General features: G+C 36.4%; 1 protein-coding gene across 2 annotated transcripts in view; it reads left to right on the top strand.

Annotated features, from left to right (window-relative positions):
- Positions 1–25,900, top strand: part of ANXA10 (annexin A10) — a 112,431-nt gene that overhangs the window by 69,159 nt on the left and 17,372 nt on the right. The window contains exons 4-6 of one of the 2 annotated variants that reach the window (XM_047719891.1): positions 12,819–12,932; positions 20,705–20,795; positions 21,870–21,949. In XM_047719891.1, the coding sequence (XP_047575847.1) occupies positions 12,819–12,932; positions 20,705–20,795; positions 21,870–21,949 (285 nt within the window). The remainder of the gene's footprint in view (positions 1–12,818; positions 12,933–20,704; positions 20,796–21,869; positions 21,950–25,900) is intronic. The other variant, XM_047719893.1, reaches the window with a different exon arrangement.

Here is a 25,900-nt window from a genome sequence, read left to right as displayed (position 1 = left end):
TTCCAACTATATTCAATAACGGAAGTTATTATAAGAGTACAGTGGAACCCCAAAGGGCTTGATCACAGGTTCCTTTAGCTTCCCTGTTTCCACAGAAAACCTTGCCCACACCCACCATTTGAGTTTGGGGAAGACCCAAATTCAACCAACAGGTCTGCTAGAATGATGACTTGGCAGCTGTATCCAACAAATTCATAAAAAATTGAATCCTTCCTCCCCCAAAGTCCCCCAGCATACTCAGACATCATGACTGTGTTAGTCTGCAATGGGACAGGAACACCTCGGTCCCACTTCTAATTATTTCTCTTCTGAAAGCAGTAGAGCCTGGGGTAGAAGGGAGGGGAAAAAAGGGGGCACATGAGGAAATAAAGAGGATCTGCATCAGTAAGCAAGATATTTACTTTCTGTGTGTCATATGTACCCACCTCAATCAAATGCACTTCAAAGTTTTGGGCCCACACAAAGTTCTACATCGAGTGGTAAGTTCATCACTGCTGACACCATGTTTCAACTTTGTACACTCTTGACTCAGTACTGAGAGCCACATTTCATTCTGGCCACAGGCACAGGGTTTGGTCCTTTTGACTTACTTGGAGTTGGCTAACATTTAAAGAATGTTTTAATGAGTCCATCTTAGAAATGGATTCTCTAGCAATACTGCTGTGTCTTTGCAATAACATCTCATGTTTGACTGGTGTTAACGTAAGAGCTAGGGGACTTTTCCAGGCAGTATACTATTATTGTTTAATATTTTTATTCTACCTTATTTTATACTCCCCCAAATTAAACATTATTATGTTTTTGACAAGTTATTGCTTAGTTTTATTCATAATTTTCTATTTCCTTATTCAGTTTTCTTCTAATATCCAATGCCATGTTTCTGATCTCAATGTCATTTTTCCTAAGGCATTTCTTAGCATTTTTTTTTTCCAGAAACAACAAATGACTGTTAAATTACTTCAGTCTTCTGCTTAAGAATACCTTTATCTTTTTTCTTCTTTGCTGGATATTAGTTTAGATGGCTATAACATTCTTGGCTGAATTCCAGTTACTATTTCTTAGGTCTTTACAGATATAATTTTAATTTTTTTGGTAAATTTTGAGAAATCCCTTCTTTCATTAATAGCTCTCCTTTGTAGATTACCTTTTATTCTCTGCTTTTAAGATTTTTTTTAATCTTTGGTATTCTGTAGTTTCACATTATTAGTCAACAGGTTCATGTACTTTAATCTATAAAACTGAGGATTCACATATTATATGATACTTGAAATACTATCTCCCTGATATTGTCCACATTCTCTCCTGCTGCAAATCCTATTCAACAAAAGTTTGTTCTTGCCATTCAGTCTTCGTAGTCTCTTACCTTATATCCTTATCTATTTCTTGTCTGTTTCTGTGGGATTTTTTACAGTTTTTTCAGGTAGTTTTATTAATTCCAACTCAGTTATTTATTAGCTACTCTTTAAAGTATATATTTTTCAATTCCAGAAGTTTTTCATTTCTGAAGTTTTATTTGCTTTCTTTTTAAGTGTCATTTTTTTTCATAGTGTTCTTTCTATTTTTATCAATTGTCTCAAATTGAGGTTTTAATTCAGCTGTTTGTAGAGTCCACTGTCTATCCTTCAGAAAAGTTGATTCTAAGCGCATACTATATTTTTATTGTGAGAACTTTTAAAGTGATTGTTCATGTTTTCAGTGCGAATTTTTTCTTCCTGGAAAGTAAGAGAATCTCTCTAGAATTGTTTGGCATTTTCTTCTTCCTGGTGTCCCAGGAGAATCGCCAGCCCTGGATCAACTTTCGTGATGATTTCTCTTCATGGAGGTCTCAGTTCACATGGGTACAGTAGAATAAATTTAAAAGTCATGCCCAAGGGAGACACAGCTCTATTACTTTGAATTCGCAGGGAAAATATCCTTCTACTTAAAACTCAGACAATGAAGGGTGAGCTTTCTGCTCGTTTTCCAATGCTGAATTTTTTTTCTAGTTCATACTTTTACTGACGGTATAATTCTTTGAGGATCCCAACCTCATAGAGGTTTCAGACTTCATTCCTTGTATTACACCAGCCCCATAAATTCTCTCTTGTCCTCATCTAATGTCCCACACTGGACATTGAAACCCAATTCAAATAGTTCTCAAAACCAATCCCCACTCTCCCCAGTCACCTGCAAGGTCATCTTCAAGGTTAGCTCCTTTGCTTATCCTCTGATTTTCATTTATGCCCTGGTTTTTACACCCAGGGGTTTCTCTTTATTCTGAGATCAAGCATACTTTTAAAAGAATGTTATTGTTATTGTGGTATTAGAGGCGGGGAGCAGGACTTTGGCTTTGAAATACTATGTTTCTCTGGAAGACCAAAGTATTATCATCATCACACGACAAAAATTAGCTCAAATTTCCACTGAAAATTGAATCATTAAGTAAACTGCGAAAACATCTATAAAGTGGAGCTATTCAAAAGAATATTCACTTACCACTGAGATGACAATGCAGCTTACATAAGTGTTTTTATGATAGAATATAAAATCATGTGAGTATTTATACAATGAATATTAGGGTAGGCAGAATTAAGAGAAATTCTAAGGCACACTTTATATGGGCCTACATCACTGAGTGTTTAAAGAGCAAGTATTATTTTTTATGATAATAGAAAAAGGCATATAAGTTAAAAGCATATAAAAATGTTCCCCTGAGCATATTCAGAAAAGCAAAATATCAGTCATATGTCTACTTCCTGCCCCTGATTACATATAATTATATAGGTAAGAGGAATAAGGAAGAAGAAACTACCATTTTACTTTTCGTTTAAATGGAGTGGTCAGAAGAGCTGCACCATGGGTAATCAACAGTTTCATCAGCAGCATAGAACAGCTCAATTTGAAAAGAAAGTACTCATTAACTTAATGCAAGGCCAAGCTGTGATTCCCACAGAGTCCCTTTAGGGCAAATCTTTGGCAAACAAGAAAGCAGAGGCAGTCAGGCTGGGGAAAATAACACTCCAAAGGTTCCATCCACAAAGTTATTTATATAACTCCAAGTGAAAATTTAAGGTTTTAATTAGAGCACCCATTTGAAGGCTCCTCTTTGAACATGCAGAGTTATTTAAACACATTATTCAATATTTATCTTCCCCACAGAAAGTAATATCTCCTTCCAGATGCGCTGATAATATCACACTATTTCCACTAGATAGCACTTAGCACATTTTGCATTGCAAGGTAATTGTAATTCCTGTGCTTTCTGGCCCCTCCACTAAATAAAACTGCTTGAGGATAGGGACCTTCTCTTTTTCATCTTTGAATAGCCAAGAATGACTCCAAACAAGTAATTGTTGAATTATAAGTAGTCTTCATTCATTTATTTATTGTATACCAATTTTGTAGGTGCTTACTATGCAGCAGGTAAAGTCCTATGGGCTGGTGAAATAGCCATGAATAAAATGGACCTGCTATGCTGGAGCTTACCTCCTACCTTTGCAAGACAGATTTAAAAAAAATAAAATAAAATTAGTAAAATGTGTCATGTTAGAAAGTAAGTAGCGCTATGGAAAACAAATAAAGCCTGGTGAGAAATAGAGCTAGTACTAGGGAACCAGGTATAATTTCAAAGGGTGTGACAAAAGCAAGCTTTATTAAGGCAGGGAGGGGTGACCCATGTGAATACCTAGAGAAAGAACATTCAAGGAAGAGTGAGAGGCAAAAAGAAAGGCCGAGAGGTGGAAATAGGTCTGCTTTTCCAGGATCTGTAAGAAGCCGTCCGTAGGTGGTTAGAGGAATCAGGGACATGGAGAAGATGAGTAGGAGCGGAGGGCAGAGAAGTGCCCAAGAACATACCTTGTACCTTATGAGTCACTGTAAAGACACCGGTATTTGCACGGAATGAAATAGCTGGCACGTTTGCTTAATCTGAGATCAACTACATGAAAGCAGTTGTACTTTATCTTGGAGCGTAGAGCGGGAAAGGACACTTTGAGCAGAGGAGTGACTGATCTGATTTGTATTCTTAGAGGATCACACTGTCAGGGTGTGTTGAGGGGAGGCTGTAAGGCGCAAAGACAGAAAGGAAACTCTTTGGAGGCTATTACATTAACACAGGGGAGTGACAGCGGTGGCCTGGATGAGGGTTGTAGCAGTGAAAGTGGTAAGAAATCCTCAGTTTCTGGATATATTTCTAGTTAGAGAGAACAGAATTTACTGACAATTGGATAATATAAAAGTTGTGAGAAATACAATATAATAGACAAAATTCTGATGTGGAGGGAGAGAGATAGAAAGAGAGGAGAGAGAGGGAGACAGTCCAGTATCAGCCATTTTTGATCTGCCGCAAATTAGTAGTTTTTGAAGAAAATAAAAACACATTTTTGAGTACCTAATATGTGCCAGAAAATATTTTAAGAATTTCACCAGAGTTAAATATTTTTATACTTAGATCAAACCGTGAAGTAGATGCTTTTATGTTCACTTTAGAGCTAGGGAAGCAGACACAAAGAGGTTAAGTGACCTGCTTGCAATCTCACAGCTGCTCTTTTACACAGCCAGGATTCAAACCTAAATACTTTACCTCCAGAATCTGTACACTCTAATGGCATTAGCTGATATCTGATACTGCTTCTTTCACAGAAATTACATAATTTTATTGACATCTTTTATAAAATCGGTTTACCACAGCCAGTTGTGTGTTGTGTGACTGTGTGCGCGCATTTGCGCACACACACTTGAGTTACAAAACAAAGATATTATACCAGCGCCATCTAGTGGTACTACTCATCTCAGTCTGCAGTGGAATACATAGATCCAGGTTCAGTATCCCAATACATAGGATGGCATAATACGCAGAGTAATTGAAGATGTCATTATAAACATTTGGGAGGAATGGTCATCACAGATATGTAACTAAAGATAAGTAAACGACTTGCAATGCCCAGGTGGTTGTCAGCTTGAACACTGACTTCATCCTTTACATATAATCCGTAAAATAGGGGTTTTCTCTAAATGAATGAACACTCATTGATTTATTCTTGCACTTGTTTATATATTCATTTATACATTGTATATACTACATACTTTGCACATTCTATACTCAGCACTGTGCTAGAGATCGATGATCAATTTAGTAAAATCTATGTGAAAATCTCTGTCCTGATAGACTTTTGGGGGGGAAAAATGCATATAATATAGTCATGAAAATCTAGTACAATAAATGCAAAGACAGAGCAATGGTGGCAAAGAAATAATCAGCTTCACTTAGAGTTAAAGGAAAGCTCATAAGAAATGATAATTCTAATGCTTCTACTTTTCCATCCACTGCCAGCTACCATTATCTTCTCACAATAAAAGTATATTACATTGGTCTGTCTGCATTTAAAGCTTTGATCCCCTGCCACTAGATTTAAAAGTGCATAAATACACATTTACCACCTATATGTTATGTTCGTCACCTTGCTGATAAATCACTAGTGGCTTTTTATGGCCATAACAGGAAAAAGAGACCAGAAAGCCAGAATCCTGGCTCCATCACTTAACTTGTTTAGTTACATGGAACTTGCTACTTAAGCTCTATGTGCCACAATTTTCTCACCTATATCATGGGATGTTTATAGTTTCATGTTGTAAAGAACTATCACAGTTATTCTAATACACAGAATCCTGTATAACAGATACTAAACATTAAATCTTAGTAGTTAATGTTATCATCACACTCTTCTGCTTAAATGTTTTTCTCCAGCTCAGTAATGTTCAGTTGGAATGAAAGAATAAGCACCCTACCTCCAAACAGGATGTTATATTACTCATCTGAATAACTTTACAAACTGTTCCTCTCACCTAAGATTCTCATATGGGCCTCCAGCCCAGCCCAATTAAAGAATCATTGCTTTATGGCACCAATGTTATGATGGGTGTATAATTCTAGTGTGGAAAAAAATGCTAAAAACTACTAAATTATATGATAATCTGAAACTGGGTATTAACTAGTACAGCACATAAATACAGTAAAGTAACTTTGTTTTCACAAATATGACAGTTCCAAACCATCCATGTCCTTGCCAATACCTGATATTATCAGTCTTTGTAATTTTAGCCATGCTAAAGAACATGTGGTGTTATCTCATTGTGGCTTTAACTCCTATTACTCTAATGACAAATGACATCGTTTCGTGGGCTTATTTCCCATTGGCTTATTTTCTCAGGTTAACTGTCAGTTCAAATCCCTTGTCCATATTTTCATCAGATTGTTTTCTTATTATTGAGTTTTAAGAAATTTTTATACCTTCTGGGCACAAGTCTTTTGTCAGACATGTGAAATGACACCTGCGGTTTCCTTAGAAGAACTGAAGTTTTTATCTTGATAAAGTCAAATTTATCATTTTTTTCATTTACGTATTTTACTTTTATGTACTATCCAAGAATTCTTTGCCACATCAAGACTCAAAGATTTGTTCCTATGCTTTCTTCTACAAGGTTTACAGTTTTAGCTTTTCTTTTTGGTATATACCTCTCACACAACATTAAATACAAATAGTAAGAGCAGGTCTTTGCCTTGTTCCCAATCTTAGGGCAGGAGTATTCACTATCACTACTAGGTATCATCTCATCTGTAGAGTTTTTTTTTTTTTTTTAAGATTTTATTTATTTATTTGACAGAGAGAAATCACAAGTAGGCAGAGAGGCAGGCAGAGAGAGAGGAGGAAGCAGGCTCCCTGCTGAGCAGAAAGCCCGACGTGGGGCTCGAACCCAGGACCTGGGATCATGACCTGAGCCGAAGGCAGCGGCTTAACCCACTGAGCCACCCAGGCGCCCCTCATCTGTAGAGTTTTTATAAATGCCCTCTATCAGCGTGAAGGAGATTCCTTCTGTTCATTCTTTCCTACGAGTTTTTACTATGTTTATTATTAACCTTTTTCAAATGCTTTTGCTATATCTATTGATATCATGCAGCTTTTCTCCTTTACTGCTAAAATGAGGAATTGTACTGACTGATTTTCTATTGTAAATTGACTTTGCATTCCTGGTCATTACAAGTCATTCCTTGACATATTTTATATATTGATGGCTTTGATTTATAAATATTGGACACACTTTTTTTAATCTGCATTCATAAGGAATATCAATATGAAATTTTCTTTGCATGTGCAGTTGGTTTTTTAATTTTGTTGTTAGGGCAATACTGGCCACATAAAATAGATTGAGAAGTCATCTTTCATCTACAGTTTTCTATAAGATTTTGTATAGAGTTGATTTTATTTCTACCTTAAATGTTTGATGGATTTTATCAGTGATTCCACTGGGGTCTAGAGATTGGCAATGTGGGGTTAATTATGACTTCAACTTCTTTAATTAATATAAGGAAATTCATATTGAGTGTAAAATTCTGCTTGAGCTTTCTTTCATAATTTGTATCTTTCAAGAAATTGGCCCATTTTAACTAAATATTTAATGCTTAGTGGCATTTATGTATTCATGGCATTTCTTTTTGTTTTAATGTCTGTAGTATTTTTACACACCACTCTTACATTCCCAATATTGATATTTTGTATTTTCTTTCTTTTTTTCTTAATCAATCTAATTAGAATTTTATTAACATTACTGATCTTTTTAGGGAACCAGACTTTTCCTTTATTGACAGTTTCTAGTATTTATCAATTTTCTATTTTATTGGTTTCTGATCCTCTTTTCTTCCTTCTTATTCTGAATTTAATTTGCTTTCTAGTTTTTTTATATGGAAACTTAGGTCATTTATTTCATATGTTTTTCTTTTTTTTTTTTTTTTTTTTTTTTTTTTTTTAATTTTTTTATTTTTTTTTCAGCATAACAGTATTCATTATTTTTGCACCACACCCAGTGCTCCATGCAATCCGTGCCCTCTACAATACCCACCACCTGGTGCCCCCAACCTCCCACCCCCCACCCCTTCAAAATTCTCAGATCGATTTTCAGAGTCCATAGTCTCTCATGGTTCACCTCCCCTTCCAATTCATATGTTTTTCTTATAAATATTTATTTATTTATTTTAAAATTTTTATTTATTTATTTGACAGAAGAGATCACAAGTAGGCAGAGAGTCAGGCAGAGAGAGTGGGAGAAGCAGGCTCCCCACTGAGCAGAGAGCCCGATGTGGGACTCGATCCCAGGACCCTGAGATCATGACCTGAGCGGAAGGCAGAGGCTTAACCCACTGAGCCACCCAGGCGTCCCTCTTATACATATTTAAAGCTAAAGATTTATCTTCAAAAACTGTCTTCACTGCATCCCACAATTGTAACATATTGTATTTTCACCTTCAGTAAATTGAAAGTATTTCCTAATTTCCTTGTGATTTATTATTTTATCTTTAGATCCTGCAGAAATACACTTTTAACTTCCAAATATTTGAGGTTCTCCAGATATATTTTTATCATTAGTTTTGAAGTTAATTGTGTTGTAGTGAAAGAACAAATTCACAAAGAGGTACATTACAACCATATTGAAGGAAACATCTCAATCATGGATTATTCCAAATATGTAAGGACCTCACTACTGGGAAGGAGCTGCAGGTGGGTATGGGAAAGAGTGAAGGGGCAGAGAGGATTGAGAAAGCAAAGAAAACCCAGTCGGGACAGCAGAAGTCCTTTATTTCCAGGTCTAGGACAGAAAGCAGAATCCTAAGGACAAAGCTGAAGTTTGAGTTCAAGAGCCAAGTACCACACCTACTTGACTTTACCCTCAAAACACCTATGCAAAATACAACTGACTTAGAGATGAGGAAGAGTAAGGGAGATTAAAATTATTTTGTAATTTTTAAATAAAAGATAGTTACTAGATCTATTGCAGACTTTGGTAGATTCCCTACATGAATATGTGATTCCTTTTAAAAAACTATTTTCTTAAAATTTTATCTGGGAGAGACCATTAAGAAAAGAAGTAAGTATTGTATCCTAGATGTTTAAAACAACTAAATAATGGAAAATTATTTGTGGAAATTATTCCAAGGGCACATTTGTTTTTATTTTTACATAAAAGATATGACATTTAAAATTTTTAAGGATTAGAAATTGAAGTTAAAATAACTAATATTAATTAAGATTCTTCTCTCTTGATAATGCATATTGAGAAAAATATCATTATTTTTGGGGTGCTACTGCAGCTCAGTCAGTTAACCATCTGCCTTCACCTTAGGTCATGATCTCAGGGTCCTGTGATGGAACCCCACACTGGGGTCCCCGCTCTATGGGAAGCCTGCTTCTCCCTCTCCTTTTGCCCCTCTCCCTGCTCATGTGTTCTCTCTCCCCGTCTCTCAAGTAAATAAATAAAATTTTTAAAAATCATCATTTTAAGAGCATAATTACTTGGTGAATTAAAGGAACATAGGCTTAGAGTTCCTTTGTCACCAAAAGCTGCCCTGCTTCCTGAGCTCCCACAGGAGCAAAGATCTAATCATCACATAATTCTGTGCTATAAGTCTTACTTAATACCCATCTTCTCTTCAAGTGGATCTTTCAGTCCCTTCAGATTGACTTATTCACATCGCATATGAAAACACACATATGCAGACGCAAGGATTACCCCCGGCTGCCCACTTCTTCTTTTACTGACTCACTTACCTTTACGAATGTGGATCAGTCAGGGTTCTCCAGAGAAACAGAACTAACATAATATGCATACATGTGCACATCTGCTTGCTAGGTGGCGGGAGCCAGACTCCTTACGGACAAGCCTGGAAAGGGGGTCTCTGGCACCTGCGGCACGCAGCTGTTTCTCATTCCAGGAATCCCTGGCAGGCGCTGGGCTCCTGTGAAGGAGCTCCGAGATCCCGCGAGATGAGGCTCCCTCCTGGAGAGTGGTTCACCTGCGCAGCCCAGAGGCTGGTTCAGTTGGGCTCTGAGCCACCTTTGAGGCTCAGCACATCCCAGCCCATCCTGGCCCAGCCCTGCCATCTAGACCCACACCTACTCCTCCTACGTATCAAATAAAAGAAAAAAGAAAAAAAACAAACTCTGTCCCTTAATCCCTCTCTCTCACTCGCTCTCTCCCTGTTCAAATCATGGAGGACCTTATAGCAAGGATATAATAAGGAGCTCAAAATTTCTTGTAAGAGCAATGGCAAGCAGTTCAAGGAGGGCGGCATGACCTATCTCTAACTAGAGAGAGAGATTTTAAGGAATTAGCTCATGTGGTCCAGGTGACTGGCAGGCTCAAAATCTACAGGTAGGCCTGCAAGCTGAAGACTGGGGGAGGAACTACAGTTCAATTCCAAGGGTGGTCTGTTGGCAGAATTCTCTCTTCTTCAGGGGAGGTTAGCATTTTTCTATTAAAGTTATTAACTGGCTGGATGACAGCCATATGGGATGACCCATATTTTGAAGAATAATGCTTTACTCAAAGCCTACTGATTTAAATGTTAATCTTGTCTACAAAATAACTGTCACAGAAACATCTAGAATCATGTGTGATCTAATTAATACCTGGGTACTGTGACCCAACCAGGTTGACATATAACATTAACCATACAAATGGCTTCTCCATCTCCTGTCACAGTGCTACTCGTCTTTTCTGGTCTAAAAGTGACCTGGTTCCCTAATCCTATAAATTCATTCTGATCTTTTATCTTAATTCTTCTGTTTTGTACTACTGCTTTTGGATCTGATGCTGTGAAAAATGATATTGAAAGCCCTAGAAAGTGTTTCAGCTCACTTTTTACTTGTTATCTCTGGGTTTGTGGAATGTGAATGTCCTTAAAAACAGAGACTCTTGGGGCACCTGGGTGGCTCAATGGGTTAAAGCCTCTGCCTTTGGCTCAGGTCATGATCCCAGGGTCCTGGGATCAAGCGCCACATTGGGCTCTCTGCTAGGCAGGGAGCCTGCTTCCCTTCCTCTCTCTCTCTGCCTCTCTCTGCCTACTTGTGATCTCTCTCTCTTTGTCAAATAAATTAAAACCTTAAAAAAAAAAAAAAAAGAGACTCCGTTGCTTTTCTCCAGCACCTACCACTATGTGTTGGAAACAGTTTTAAATCAAACAGTATTGAAAAACTGCGATCTCGGGGCGCCTGGGTGGCTCAGTGGGTTAAGCCGCTGCCTTCGGCTCAGGTCATGATCTCGGAGTCCTGGGATCGAGCCCCGCATCGGGCTCTCTGCTCTCTCGGGGAGCCTGCTTCCTCCTCTCTCTCTGCCTGCCTCTCTGCCTGCTTGTGATCTCTCTGTCAAATAAAAAAGAAAAAAAAAGAAAAAGAAAAACTGCGATCTTTCACTCAGGAAAATTTTTGGACTCCCACATGAGAATATGTTTCACAAGCTAATATATTTATATGTGTATATATAACATAAAAACATATATATGTGTTTTTTAAAACATATATATATGTTTTATTCATTGATATCAACCCCAATACCTAGAAGAGTGCCTGGATCATATTACCTTAACAACCATCTGGTAAAGAAATTTGAGTCAACGGTGCATAAGGAGGGAATTAAATACAATATAAATTCTATGGAAGAGAGGATCTTATGCTTCTTGTATATACTCAAAGCACACACAACTCTAGACATTATTAATTGCTCATTTAATGAGTACACTGACCTTAGCAAAAATTCAACAGATTCTCTGTATTACCAGTTACCACCTTATTAGATAAGTGCTTTTATTTGCTAAAAAGAAAATCCACAATATAGGAATGGTATTGTCAGATTATACTAAATAAAATAAAAATTATGACTCTTTCATTTTTGTCCTAATAAAACTTGTGCCTCATTGGCATCTTTCACTTGAATTCTATCATTGAATCACCTCAGAACTAAAATACTATATTTTTTAAAGTAAAATTTAATATACTATATGTTTTAGCAAGAAATGTTAAGTTTTCAACATCTTTTAGATACCTTTGTAACCTTATAAAAAACACATCTAACATATATATGTAGATACATATTACATATATATATATAATATATATATATTTTTTTTAAGATTTTATTTATTTATTTGAGATAGAGAGAGCACGAGCAGGGAGAGGGGCAGAAGGAGAAGAAGAGTGGAGGGAGAGAGAGAAGTAGATCTCCCACTGAGCAGGGAGCCTGACTTGGAGCTCCATCCCAGGCTCCATCCCAGGACACCTGGATTATGACTTGAGCCAAAGGCAGATGCTTAACTACTGAACCACCCAGGAACCCCTAACATGTATGTTTTTAAAATATCTATTCTACACTAGTAAAATAAAAGTCAAAATTAAAATGATCATCTGTAATATGTATTCCAAGAACAAACATTTAGCATGCTTCTTCTTTTTTTTAACTGTTTAATTTTTAATATTTATAAAATATACATATTAATGTGGCTATTTGATGAAAGTTCTTAGATTACTCAACTCATTTATACAAGCTTTTTGGCAATAGGGTAACCAGAAACTCCTGCTAAAAGACCCTGTTGCAATGATAAAATAAAATGCATATTTTATTTAAGGTCTAATATTTCATTAATTCCACACAAGAAAACTAAGAATTCCCAACAACAATGTTTTTAGGTTACAATTTTTACTTATTTTCATAATGAGATCAACAGAGAAGTTGTAGAAGTATAGGGATTAGGAAAAGAAGATCATTTTATTTTTACATGACTAGAATGTCCATGTAGATGACCTCTCATGCAGAGATGTGATTACATTAATCATTTTCAAGTCCAGCATTCCTATAATCCATGTATGTGCATATATGTGCATCTAAACCTGGCTTTTTACTACATAAAATGACATAGAAAAGAAAATCCTAGTAGAAGACTTTCTGTAATTATCCCATTTCTTCTGTAAAATTGGTAACTAATGTAATAAAAGTATTTACTTTTCCATTCATAGGACCTAATTGGTGACCTGAAGGAGAAGCTTTCAGATCACTTCAAAGACGTCATGGTTGGCCTCATGTACCCACCGTCATCTTATGATGCTCATGAACTCTGGCATGCCATGAAGGTAGTGGTCTAACACAAAAATATACCTGTAATAATTACAAGGCAGTATTTCAGTAGAAAGGGAACTGTCCTGTGATGTTACTGTGTGATCAGGGGTAGGGAGGGGAATATCTGAGCAAAAATTAAACAACGAAAATGCTGCACTCAGGAGAAGTAACCATGTTAGGAAGAGGGACCTCTGCACCCTAGTAGCTGGGATCAGCCTGTTCTTTCGCCGTACAAACTCAACTCCACTGACCCAGCTCGATGCCAAACTACCAAAAGAAAAACCTGAATTAGTTTCCAGGGCTATTCATATTCATCTCCCCCTGGTATGTACTCATATAGTAAGCAAAAATGTTCTAAATCATGTGAACCTCTTTAAATTATTTGTAAAAACTGGACTCGCTAAGTAAAAATAGATAGTGAGGGGCACCTGGGTGGCTCAGTGGGTTAAGCCTCTGCCTTCGGCTCAGGTCACAATCTCAGGGTTCTGAGATCGAGCCCCACATCGGGCTCTCTGCTTGGCAGGGAGCCTGCTTCCTCCTCTCTCTCTGCCTGCCTCTCTGCCTACTTGTGATCTCTCTCTCTCTCTCTGTCCAATAAATAAATAAAATCTTAAAAAAAAAATAGTGAGTCAGAGACAAAATATAGATGGTATCTTTGCTTATTTTTGTGACCTTAAGTTACTCCTTTACAAAAACTATTGCTCAAGTGTATAAAAATTTTACTTCTGAAGAATTTAATTCTTCTTTACAGAAAAGTCATTTCCATGAAATAAATTGACTACAGATTTGTTAGAGACTTTGTTGGCTAGGGATGGGGTACAAAAGACTTTTTACATCTTTGCAAATGCCGATATTAAACACCTGCAGAACTATTGCAATCATTCCAATACAATGCCTGCCAATGACCAGATTACTCAATCTGTGAACAATGTGTGACAGAAAAGAGGAAAGGGGAACAAATTAAGGGAACCTGGATTTTGGCCATCATGTTTGCAGATGAGAATAATCATTGTATAAAATTGATATACATTTCAACCAATTGCTTTTTTCTAAGTTGTATATGGCAATTCCTACCTCTTGCAAAATTATGTGACTACAAACTATAAGAAGGAAGTCTTAGGTTACGGTTTAGATAAACTGTTGTATTTTATCAGTATCACATGGAATGGTAAGGATTTATGAAACTTTCTGGAAGATGTGTTGTCTTTATAATCACTAGAGCAAAATAATGGATGCATATAGATGTAAGAGACTGTAGAAAGTACCCAGTCCAATGCTTAGACAAATGGTACACAAATCCACATTTAGAGGAGGAGCAAGATAGTGGAGGAGAAGGAGGCCTAAAGATCATCAGGTCCCAGGAATTCAGCTAGATAGATATCAAATGATTCTGAACACCTACAAACTCAACAGAAGAAAGAAGAAGAGAAGCAATTCTAGGAACCGAAAATTGACCACTTTCTGGAAGGTAGGAAATGTGAAGTGAATCTGAGGCAACATTCAGGAAGATAGGCTCTGGGGGGAGGGGCCGGATCCTGGCAAGGGAGAGCACAGTAGAAGTCTGCTCCACTGAGGGAGGTTGCTCCAGAGGCTAAGAGGGAGGTGGAGCCCTCATGGAGACAGCGTGTTCTCAGGATCTGCAGGGTCACAAAAAGATCAGGAGTGTCAGAGTATGGCAGAGCTCCCATGTATGGGAATGGGGAAGCCGGCTACAGAGAGAGAGCTGAGCTGTGGGCTCTCAGCTCGTTGTTACCCTAAACCATGATCCAAGGCACAGTCAGGCCACTGCTTTTTGGGCAGGGACACAATAAGCAGCAGATCCAGGGAGACTCACATCCCTCCTCTGGGAGGAGTGGTGTGGAAGTGCATTGCAGAAATCTGCTGGGTTTGGAGACTCCAAAGAGGGCCATGCACCAGAGATAGAAATAGTCACAGGCTAGGTGAGCTCAGAGTGTAGCTGGAGACGAGGGAGACAGGAGGGATTGACTGTTTTTCTCTGAGGGTGCACTGAGGAGTGGTGCCCTGAGCTCTTGGCTCCTATGGGACCGGAGATTGGGAGGCCACCATCTTCATTCCCTTACAGAAAGTGTTGAGGGACCAAAACCTACCAAGAGCAAAACAGAGCAGATTACTTAGCCTGACCCCTAGGAAGGTCGGTGCAATTCCACCTCAAGCAAAGACATTTGAGAATCACTGCAACAGGCCCCTCCCCAAGAAGATCAGCAAAAGCATCCAGCCAAGACCAAGTTCACTTATTAGTGATAACTGCAGAACTCCAGAACTAGGGGAAAGAAACACATAGAATTCATGACTTTTTTCCCATGATCCTTTAGTCTTTCAAAGTTAATTTTTTTTAATTTTATTGTTTTCTTATTCTATTTTTTTAATTTTTCCTCTTTCCTATTTTAATGTTTTTAAACTATTTTATCTTATCAATACTTTTTAAAAATATTTTAAAATTCTCATTGTTATAGTCATATTTTATCCCTTCGTTGATTTTTATTTTTTTGCATTTTATTGCATTTTATTTTTTGTATACATACAGGTTTTTTTTTTCCTTTATAGTTTTGGGATAAAATTTCTTCTAGTAAATGAAAATATAGTGCATGACTTTGTTCTAGTCTCCAGTCTGATCACATTTTTTTTAATTTTCTTTTTTCAATAAACTTATCAATTCCTTTTTTAGAATCTTTTTTAATTTCCATCTTTACAGTTGTATTCCTTCCCATCATCATGTTTACCCTTATTTTTGTATATATATAAGTTTGTCTTTCTTTAAAATTTTGGGAGGTAGTTTCTTCTAACAGACCAAAATACAACCAAAATCAAGTGTGTGGCTCTGTTCTATTCACCAATCTAATATATATATTTTTTTGTTTCTTTTCTCTCCTTTCTTCTGCCCCCAGTTCTTGGTCTCTTCCAAGTTGGTTTAGTGAATATTTTTCTGGGGTCAATGCTACCCTTTTAGTGTTTTGTTCTCTCATTCATCTATTCTTATCTAGATAAAATGACAAGGTGGAAAAACTCACCACCAAAAAAAAAAAAAAAAAAAGAGGCAATACTGATGGGTAGGGACCTAATCAATACAGACATTAGTAACATGTCAGAACTAGAGTTCAGAATGATGATTATCAAGGTACTAGCTGGACTTGAAAAAAAGCATAGAAGATACTACAGAATCCCTTTCTGGAGAAGTTAAAGAACTAAAACCTAACCAAGTCAAAATCAAAAGGGCTATTACTGAGGTGTAATCAAAAATGGAGGCTCTAACTGCTAGGATAAATGAGGCATAAGAGAGAATTAATGATATAGAAGACCAGATGATGGAAAATAAAGAAGCTGAGAAAAAAGAGAGGTAAACAACTACTGGATCATGAGGGGAGAATTCAAGAGAGAAGTGTCAATTACATAAACCAATTAATAACAAATCAAAGGAACACATCAACAATAATACAATAATAACTTTATTATTTATTATATATATTATTACTTATTATTAACATTCCCCTCACCAAAATGGACAGATCATCTAAACAAAAGATCAACAAGGAAATAAAGGCTTTAAATAACACAGTGGATCAGATAGACATCAGAGATATATTTAGAACATTCCATCCCCCAAAAAAAACAGAATACACATTCTTCTCTATTGCACATGGAACAGTCTTCAGAATAGATCACATCCTGGGTCACAAATCAGGTCTCGACCAGTACCAAAAGATTGGGATTATTCCCTGCATATTTTCAGACCACAATGCTCTGAAGCTAGAACTCAATCACAAGAAGAAAGTTGGAAAGAACGCAAATACATGGAAGCTAAAGAGCATCCTACTAAATAATGATTGGGTCAACCAGGACATTAAAGAAGAATTGAAAAATTCATGGAAACAAATGAAAATGAAAACACAAGTGTTCAAAAATCTTTGGGACACAGCAAATGTAGTCCTGAGAGGAAAGTACATTGGAATACAGTCCTTTCTCAAGAAACAAGAAAGGTCTCAAGTGCACAACCTAACCCTACACCTAAAGGAGCTGGAGAAAGAACAGCAAAGAAAGCCTAAACCCAGCACAAGAAAAGAAATAATAAAAATCAGAGCAGAAATCAATGGAAGAGAAACCTAAAGTACAGTAAAACAAATCAACAAAACTAGGAGCTGGTCCTTTGAAAGATTGACAAACCTTTGGCCAGGCTTATAAAAAAGAAAAAAGAAACGACCCAAATTAATAAAGTCATGAGTGGAAAAAAAGAAATCACAAGCAACAACAAAGAAAAACAAACAATTATAAGAACATACAATGAGCAACTATACACCAACAAATTTGAAAATCTGGAAGAAATGGATCCATTCCTAGAGAGGTATAAACTACCAAAACTGAACCAGAAAGAAATAGAAAACCTGAACAGACCCATAACCAGTAAGGAGATTGAACCAGCCATCAAAAATCTCCCAACAAACATGAGCCTAGGGCCAGATGGCTTCCCAGGGGAATTCTACCAAACATTTAAAGAAGAATTAATTCCTATTCTTCTGAAACTCTTCCAAAAAATAGAAATGGAAGGTAAACTTCCAAACTCATTTTATGAGGCCAGCATTACCTTGATCCTAAAACCAGACAAAGACCCCATCAAAAAGGAGAATTACAGACCTATATACTTGTTGAACATGGATGCAAAAATTCTCACCAAAATACTAGCCAATAGCATCCAACAGTATATTAAAAGGATTATTCACCACGACCTAGTGGGATTTATTCCTGGGCTGCAAGTTTGGTTCAACATCTGCAAATTAATCAATGTGATATAATACATTAATAAAAGAAAAACAAGAACAATAGGATACTCTCAATAGATGCAGAAAAAGCATTTGACAAAGTATAGCATCCTTTCTTGATCAAAACTCTTCAGAGTGTAGGGATAGAGGGCACATACCTCAATATCATCAAAGCCATCTATGAAAAACCCACAACAAATATCATTCTCAGTGGAAAAACTGAGAGCTTTTCCCCTAAGGTCAGGAACATGGCAGGGCTATCCACTATGACTACTGCTATTCAACATAGTACTAGAAGTCCTAGCCTCAGCCATTAGACAACAAAAAGAAATAAAAGGCATCCAAATTGGCAAGGAAGAAGTCAAACTCTCACTCTTTGCAGATGATATGATACTTTATGTGGAAAACCCAAAAGACTCCCTGTCAAAACTGCTAGAACTCATACAGAAATTCAGTGAAGTGTCAGGATATAAAATCAATGCACAAAAATCAGTTTAATTTCAATATACCAAAAGCAAGACAGAAGAAAGAAATTAAGGAGTCAATCCCATTTACAATTGCACCCAAAACCATAAGATACCTAGGAATAAACTTAACCAAAGAGGCAAAGAATCTGTACTCAGAAAATTAAAGTATTCATGAAAAAAATTGAGGAAGACACAAAGAAATGGAAAAACGTTCCATGCTCATGGATTGGAAGAACAAATATTGTGAAAATGTTTATGCTACCTAAAACAATCTACACATTTAATGCAATCTTTATCAAAATAACATCATTTTTCTTCAAAGAAATGGAACAAGTAATCTTAAAATTTATATGGAACCAGAAAAGACCCCGAAGAGCCAGAGGAATATTGAAAAAGAAAACAAAAGTTGGCAGCATCACAATTCCACCTCAACCTCTATTACAAAGCTGTAATCATCAAAACAGTATATGGCACAAAAACAGACACATAGATCAATGGAACAGAATAGAGAACCCAGAAATGGACCCTCAGGTCTATGGTCAACTAATCTTCAACGATGCAGGAAAGAATGTCCAATGGAAAAAAGACAGTCTCTTCAACAAATGGTGTTGGGAACATTGGACAGCCACACGCCGAAGAATGAAACTGGACCATTTCCTTACACCACACAAAAAGAGACTCAAAATGGATGAAAGAACTCCATATGAAACAGGAATCCATCAAATTCCTTGAGGAAAACACAGGCAGCAACCTCTTCGACCTCAGCCTCAGCAACTTCTTCCTAGAAACATCACCAAAGACAAGGAAAGCAAGGGCAAAAATGAACTATTGGGATTTCATCAAGACAAAAAACTTTCACACAGCAGAGGAAATAGTCAACAGAACCAAAAGACAACTGACAGAATGGGAGAAGATATTTGCAAATGACACATCAGATAAAGGGCTAGTATCCAAAATCTATAAAGACCCTATCAAACTCAACACCCACAGAACAAATAATCCAATCACAAAATGTGCAGAAGACATGGATATACATTTCTGCAAAGAAGACATCCAGATGGCCAACAGACACATTAAAAAGTGCTGAACATCACTCAGCATCAGGGAAATGCAAATCAAAATCATAGTGAGATACCACTTCACACCAGTCAGAACGGCTAAAATTAACAAGTCAGGAGAGGACAAATGTTGGTGAGGATGTGGAGAAAGGAGAACTCTCCTACACTGTTGGTGAGAATGCAAGCTGGTGCAGCCACTCTGGAAAACAGTATGGAGGTTCCTCAAAAAGTTGAATATAGAGCTACCCTACAACCCAGCAATCACACTACCAGGTATTTACTCTAAAAATACAAATGTAGTGATCCAAAGGGGCACGTGCACCCCAATGTTTATAGCAGCAATGTCCACAATAGCCAAACTATGGAAAGAGACTAGATGTCCATCAACAGAAGAATGCATAAAGAAGATGTGAGATACACACACACACACACACACACACACACACACACACACACACACAGGAACACTATGCAGCCATCAAAAAATGGAATCTTTCCATTTGCAATGACATGGATGGAGCTAGAGGGCATTATGCTAAGCAAAATGAGTCAATAAGAGAGAGACAATTAACATATTATCTCTCTGATACAAGGAATTTAAGTAGCAGGGCGGGTGTTCATGGGGGGTAGGGAGAGAAAAAAATGGAACAAGATGGGGTCGGGAGGGAGACAAACCATAAGAGACTCTTAATCTCATGAAACAAACTGAGGGTTGCTGGGGGATGGGGGGTAGGGATAGGGTGTCTGGGTTATGGACATTGGGAAGGGTATGTGCTATAGTGAGTGCTATGAAACCTGTAAGACTGATAATTCACAGGCCTGTACCCCTGGGGCAAATAATACATTATATGTTAATATAAAAAAATTCACATTTAGGGAGAGGCAGGGAGCGGGCCCTGAAATATCTTTAGAAAACTCAGAGACCCTGATTCTAATTTCAATTTTCCAAAGACTAATATTCTAGCAGAAGGAAAAAAAAAAAGATGAACGTTATGAGCCTTGTTCAAATATCTTTTACCATTTTATTTAGAAATGTCCATGTTGTTTTATTCTAAATGAAGGAACAGATTTTTAGAAAATAGTATCAGGGCGCCTGGGTGGCTCAGTGGGTTAAGCCTCTGCCTTTGGCTCAGGTCATGATCTTAGGGTCCTGGGGTAGAGTTCCGCCTCAGGCTCTCTGCTGAGCAGGGAGCCTGCATCCCCCTCTCTCTGCCTACTTGTGATCTCTGTCTGTCAAGTAAATAAACAAAATCTTTAAAAAAAAAAAAAAAGAAAAAGAAAGAAAGAAAATAGTATCTTCCGAGGTTCAAGTGACTAGTAAATAGCAGAGCCAGAACTAAACTGGGACTATCTTTATCCCAAACACATTTTCTTTCTCTTCTGTCGCCTCTCAGAATACCAGGAATGTTGTAAATCCCTATTATATGTAAGATGCACTATTATTCCCAGCACAACTGCCTTTATATTTCTCCATTTCTCTGTATTACAGGGAGCAGGCACTGAAGAAAATTGTCTCATTGATATTTTAGCTTCAAGAACAAATGGAGAAATTTTCCAAATGCAAGAAGCCTACTGTTTGCGTAAGAAACTATATTTTACACACATATAAACTTCATATTTCTCAAATAACACACAAAATATTTTACACACATATAAACTTTATATTTTTCAAATAACACACAAAATATTTCAGTTTATGTGTTTTTAAATTTTTTCTAAGACACTTTTATGTTTGAAATATCACTCACTCGAGACCAATTAACTCAGTAAGTTAAATTGATGATTAGATTATCAAAACTGAAACAATTCTCTAGACAATCAAGTTAAGCAAAGTTTCCAGGAAAGTAATTGCAAGTTTCTGTGAGGTGAGTGTTTATATTAATGTAGGCAAATTTGCAACACCGAGCTTCAGGAGCATTTTATTTCTGACCCAGGAGAGACCAGGTAATATAGAAAAAACAGAGCAAAGGACAATAACCGCTCAGCAAATTCTACAAATATGGGTAACTACTTCACTTTAAATCTCCTAATCACTATGATCTATCTTAAAATCTGATTTTTACATATTTTAAAAGTAGAAAAGTTAACTATCTTCATTTTCAAAAAAGTTTAAAGCCTTAAGCGGCTTTGCAGTGTGTATTACCTCTCACCGAATGTCAAGAAACTATTCTAGACAGTTAGCCCTGTTGCATTTGAACAAGAACAATGGGAATTTCCCAAAGGGAATGAAGTAAGAACCTTCGTGTAAAATATTAAAAGGAGACAAAGCACTTGGGGAAAGTGCTGGTATGGGTAGCAGTCTATGGAAATAGAATGCAGAATTTCAAATTTTGAGAATTAGAGAACTTGAAATGACTTTCCGTGCTGTTTTTCAATTTTGGAATAAATATAATAGCTTTTTAAGAAAGAAGACTTATCCTATGTTACTGTTAGGTGTCCACATGTCTTTGGTGAAATCTTTAGGAGATTGACTTCTTCTGAGTAGAAGGCAGTAAGTGACAAAGGAATGTCAATAGCTTGTATTTCCTGTGCTTCCCACTCACAACTGGGGAAATAATATTAACTTATCCAAAGTATGTTGATATGTGATTCTTTAGTAAATCTCACCTTTAACATGGAAGTTTTTTTAATTTTGTTTTGTTTTGTTTTACTAGAATACAGCAGCAACCTTCAAGAAGACATTTACTCAGAAACCTCAGGACACTTCAGAGATACACTCATGAATCTGGCCCAGGTACGAAATTCAAAAATCCACGTCATTTTGCATTACTAAGAAAACATATGTTTCATTTTCAAAAACTAGGACAGAAAACTCCAGTTTAACAGTAAATTCTGTATAATAATATTTACTGAATACCAGCTAACTACTGAACGCTATAATAGAAACTTGCCTTGGATATAGAAACAAATGAATATGAATAATACACCAGTTCTATTCTAAAAAAATCTACTATATATAAGATGATGATGATTACAGAAATATACATAAATAATTATATATTATAAGGAAGTTAAAAGATTAAATTATTTTAAAAGATTAGAAATTAGAATTCTATTTTTTAAAACTACTAAAAAGGTAGGGTTCATACTAGCTCCTGAGATCCTAGTATGGCCTAGTACCATGGGAGGAGAGAACTACAAAATGCTGTAATATAAATATTCTTAGAAACATTTTAGAAAAAAAAAACACAGAGAATCGGGGTCCTGGGTGTCTCAGTTGGTTAAGCAACTGCCTTCAGCTCACATCATGATCCCAGGGTCCTGGGATTGATCCCCACATGGAGCTTCCTGCTCAGCAGGAAGCCTGCTTCTCCCTCTGCCTGCCCCTCCCCCTGCTTGTGCTCTATCTCTCTTTCAAATAAATATAGAAAATCTTTAAAAAAAAAAACAGAAAATCAAAACTATTAGGTTCTAGCTTTCTGTCTAAAGAACTAATAAGTAGAAATCCAGAATTTGAACTGACCTATAGACTCCCAAGTGGCAGCATATGATCCTCAGCCCTGCCTCTGAAAATTCTGCGGGGCCATACCTTACCAAACATAAACAATGAATTCTGGAACACTGCAAAGAAATTTTTAAAAAATAACAATTTTTTAAAAAGTCTGAGTGAATAAAGTTCAATGCTTGCTGAAGTAAGAGGCTTCATATACAATGGGTTTGTACCAAGGTTCTGGAGAGTGAGCGTCATTTGCACATCTGGAGAGGAGGAGGGAAGGTGGTTCAGGGTGAATGGAGAGGTCCCCGCATGAGCATACTGGCTGGCTTGAATGACTCCTGCTGAATAGGAAAAATTTGTCTGATTAAATTGCTGGCTGAGATGCCAGGCTGACAAGGTTCCTGTAAGCAGTGGAGAACCACAGGGACATATTTTTGGCAGCATGTGAGATGATGGGGAAGATTTTATCTATTATCATCTCTGTGTAAGCAGGAAAAAAAAATTAAGTTGCATATGTCATGATAATTTACTACAACAAACAGAAAGAAACTTACAGTGAGAGCCTCTCACTTATGACTTAATTTAAGAGAATCTGACTTATTAAAAATAAAACTAGCTTCCCCTTCTTATCATCTTTAAGTATTAATTCCATTCTCTTTGAGTTCATACTGATCAAATCAAACAGATGTACCCCAAATATATGCTGAAGTGAGACAAGAAACAACGAGAAGTCTCAGCAGGAAGCAAGCAACATGTATTTAGGCAAGAAAAAGCTATTAACAATTCCTCTCTTTTATGACTCAGATTGTCTTACTGGCCATCTTCCAGCAGGAAGCAAAGTTAGAATTCTTGATATTCCAGCTAAGATTAAAGAATAAAAAGAAAGAAAGAAGCATTCAGTTTAGGAAAAAAATACAGAATACTGGGTGTGGTGCATAAACAACGAATGCTGGAACACCGAAAAGAAATAAAATAAAGTAAAAATAAAATAAAATGGGGGGGGGGAGAATATTCCCCAGCTTTTCAGGAAAATAGACCCACAGCCATATGCTGATTTTTTCCCAAAATTACAAATTCAAGTAATTTTTAAAGATTTTACTTATTTATTTGATGAGCGGTACACAAATAGGGGGATGGGAGAGGGAGAAGCAGGAGTCTCTGACAAGCAGAGAGCTCAATGTGGGGTTCAATCCCAGGACCCTGAGATCATGACCCGAGCTGAAGGCAGAAACTTTAGTATTGAGCCACCCAGGCACCCCTACAAATTCAAATATTTACAGAGATTTCTATATTTTTAATTCTATAACAAAACAAAGTTTTTTAAACTTTTCTGAAGTTAAAGTATTGTATTACTACACACAAGAGAGATAAAAATTAAGAATTGGCTCTACCTTGTCTAGAACTAATATACAAAAGTACAAAACTAGTATACAAAAACTAGTATACAAAAGTAGTTAAACTGAGAGCAACACTATTATTAAAGAATTTCTCCTTTAAGGTTTCAATAGCAGTGAATTACTGCTTCGTTTTCCTTCTTTTCTTGTTATGTTATTTTGCTGTCTTCCTCATTCAGGGTGGATTAACAGGTCTATCAAATACAGGTGGTATGGTTTCCTTTAATATGTATTTGTTGTGATTAAAAATTTCATTGTTGTACTTCACACATATTTTGTGTGATTGAATTCAAGAATTAATAAATATATTAGATTGGAACACTAACTCTCCATTCATTGCCAGACAACATGGATTTTAATTATTTTTTATTCTTTTTATGTGGTATGGGTGTGTGTGCCCAAGTTATTCTCAGTTTTGAATTAGGAATAAAAATTCCTCAGGAAAACATTGCTGAGGAAGCCAAGTATTAACTGCGCCAGATCAAGGAGAGAATGGTAATTTGGACTAATTGGATTTCTTCAAATTGTTCACTTGAAAAAGGTGATATAGTACTAAGCAAATCCACTTTCAGTTAAATTTAAAATTTTCAGGAGCTCCTGGAGGGCTTAGTTGGTTAAGTGTCTGCCTTCAGCTTGGGTCATGGTCCCAGGGTTCTTGTGATGAGCCCCCAGTATATTATCAAAGTGCTGAATCATTGTGTTATTACACTAATATTATACTGTGTATTAACTAACTGGAATTTAAACAAAAATTTCTTTAAAATTCTCTCACTTTAAAAAGGTCATAATTTTTTTTAAATTTTCAACAGATAATGCTACAAAATATAAATTAAAAGAACAATTTCCCAGTCAGAAATTCATATTGGCATAGGCATTGCCCCTAATAAAGGAAAGCCAACAGTCCCATTGTAAATCCATAAGTTGCATCCTATTATCAAACAAGTTTTTATTTTCTTAATATCCAAATAGAAAATCTTTTCAATTTATTGATGAAAAATATACATTGTCTGGTAGGAAATAAAATGTATTTTATTAGGATAACTTTGTATTCCATTGAAGCTATATCATAGTCCAGTTTCTGCTCTCAAATCCTGCTTCCTTCCTCTCCCTTCCATAAGTGTTTCTCCCAAGCACACTCCATAATAAATAAGACACGTGCTGATCTCCATCTCAGAGTCAGCTTTCCAAGGAACCCAAAGGCTATATCCCCACCATGTAGAGACAAAGAGACCCAGGCTTAGAGGGATTATGTTTACACATCTACTGAATGAGAGGGACAAGATGAAAACAGGCCTAAGTACACTATCACCCCATTGTTTAAATCTAATTTCTATCTTCAACCCCATTTGACTCCACTCCAGTTCTACTTACTTCTAGTTGATAAAATGTCAAGGACCAATACCCAATAACCTCTTAAAATTTCTATATCTCTTAAAGAGTTGAGCTATAAATCACTTAGAAGTACTGACATCTCAGAATCAGGATTGCAGTGGATTTTTTAAAAACAAAGATTCTTATATTCCAGGAAAAAAAAAAACAGTTCTGAAAATTAAGCATGACAGAAAATAAGTCATGAGGGAAATAATCAGTGAACAATGTTTTCTCAATGTAATAAGGCAATCAATCTTATTCATAATTGCGGTTCTTTTCCATGAAATTAAAAAATAATGCTTTATTATTGATAAAGTGTATATGTGAGTATGCATATTTATATATATAGTAATATTATCTATATAGACATACATATTTTAAAACAATGCACTAATTTGTGTTAACATGGTTTTACCTAATTTGGATTATGACTTTATACTATAAAGTATTATTAATTAATTTCAATTTCTAGAGTTAGAATATT

This window comes from Lutra lutra, chromosome 2, assembly GCF_902655055.1.
Source record: "Lutra lutra chromosome 2, mLutLut1.2, whole genome shotgun sequence".
In the NCBI taxonomy this organism is placed as follows: Eukaryota; Metazoa; Chordata; class Mammalia; order Carnivora; family Mustelidae; genus Lutra; species Lutra lutra.
The sequence above is the reverse complement of the archived record's forward strand: the minus strand, read 5'-3'. Positions and strand labels throughout refer to the sequence as shown.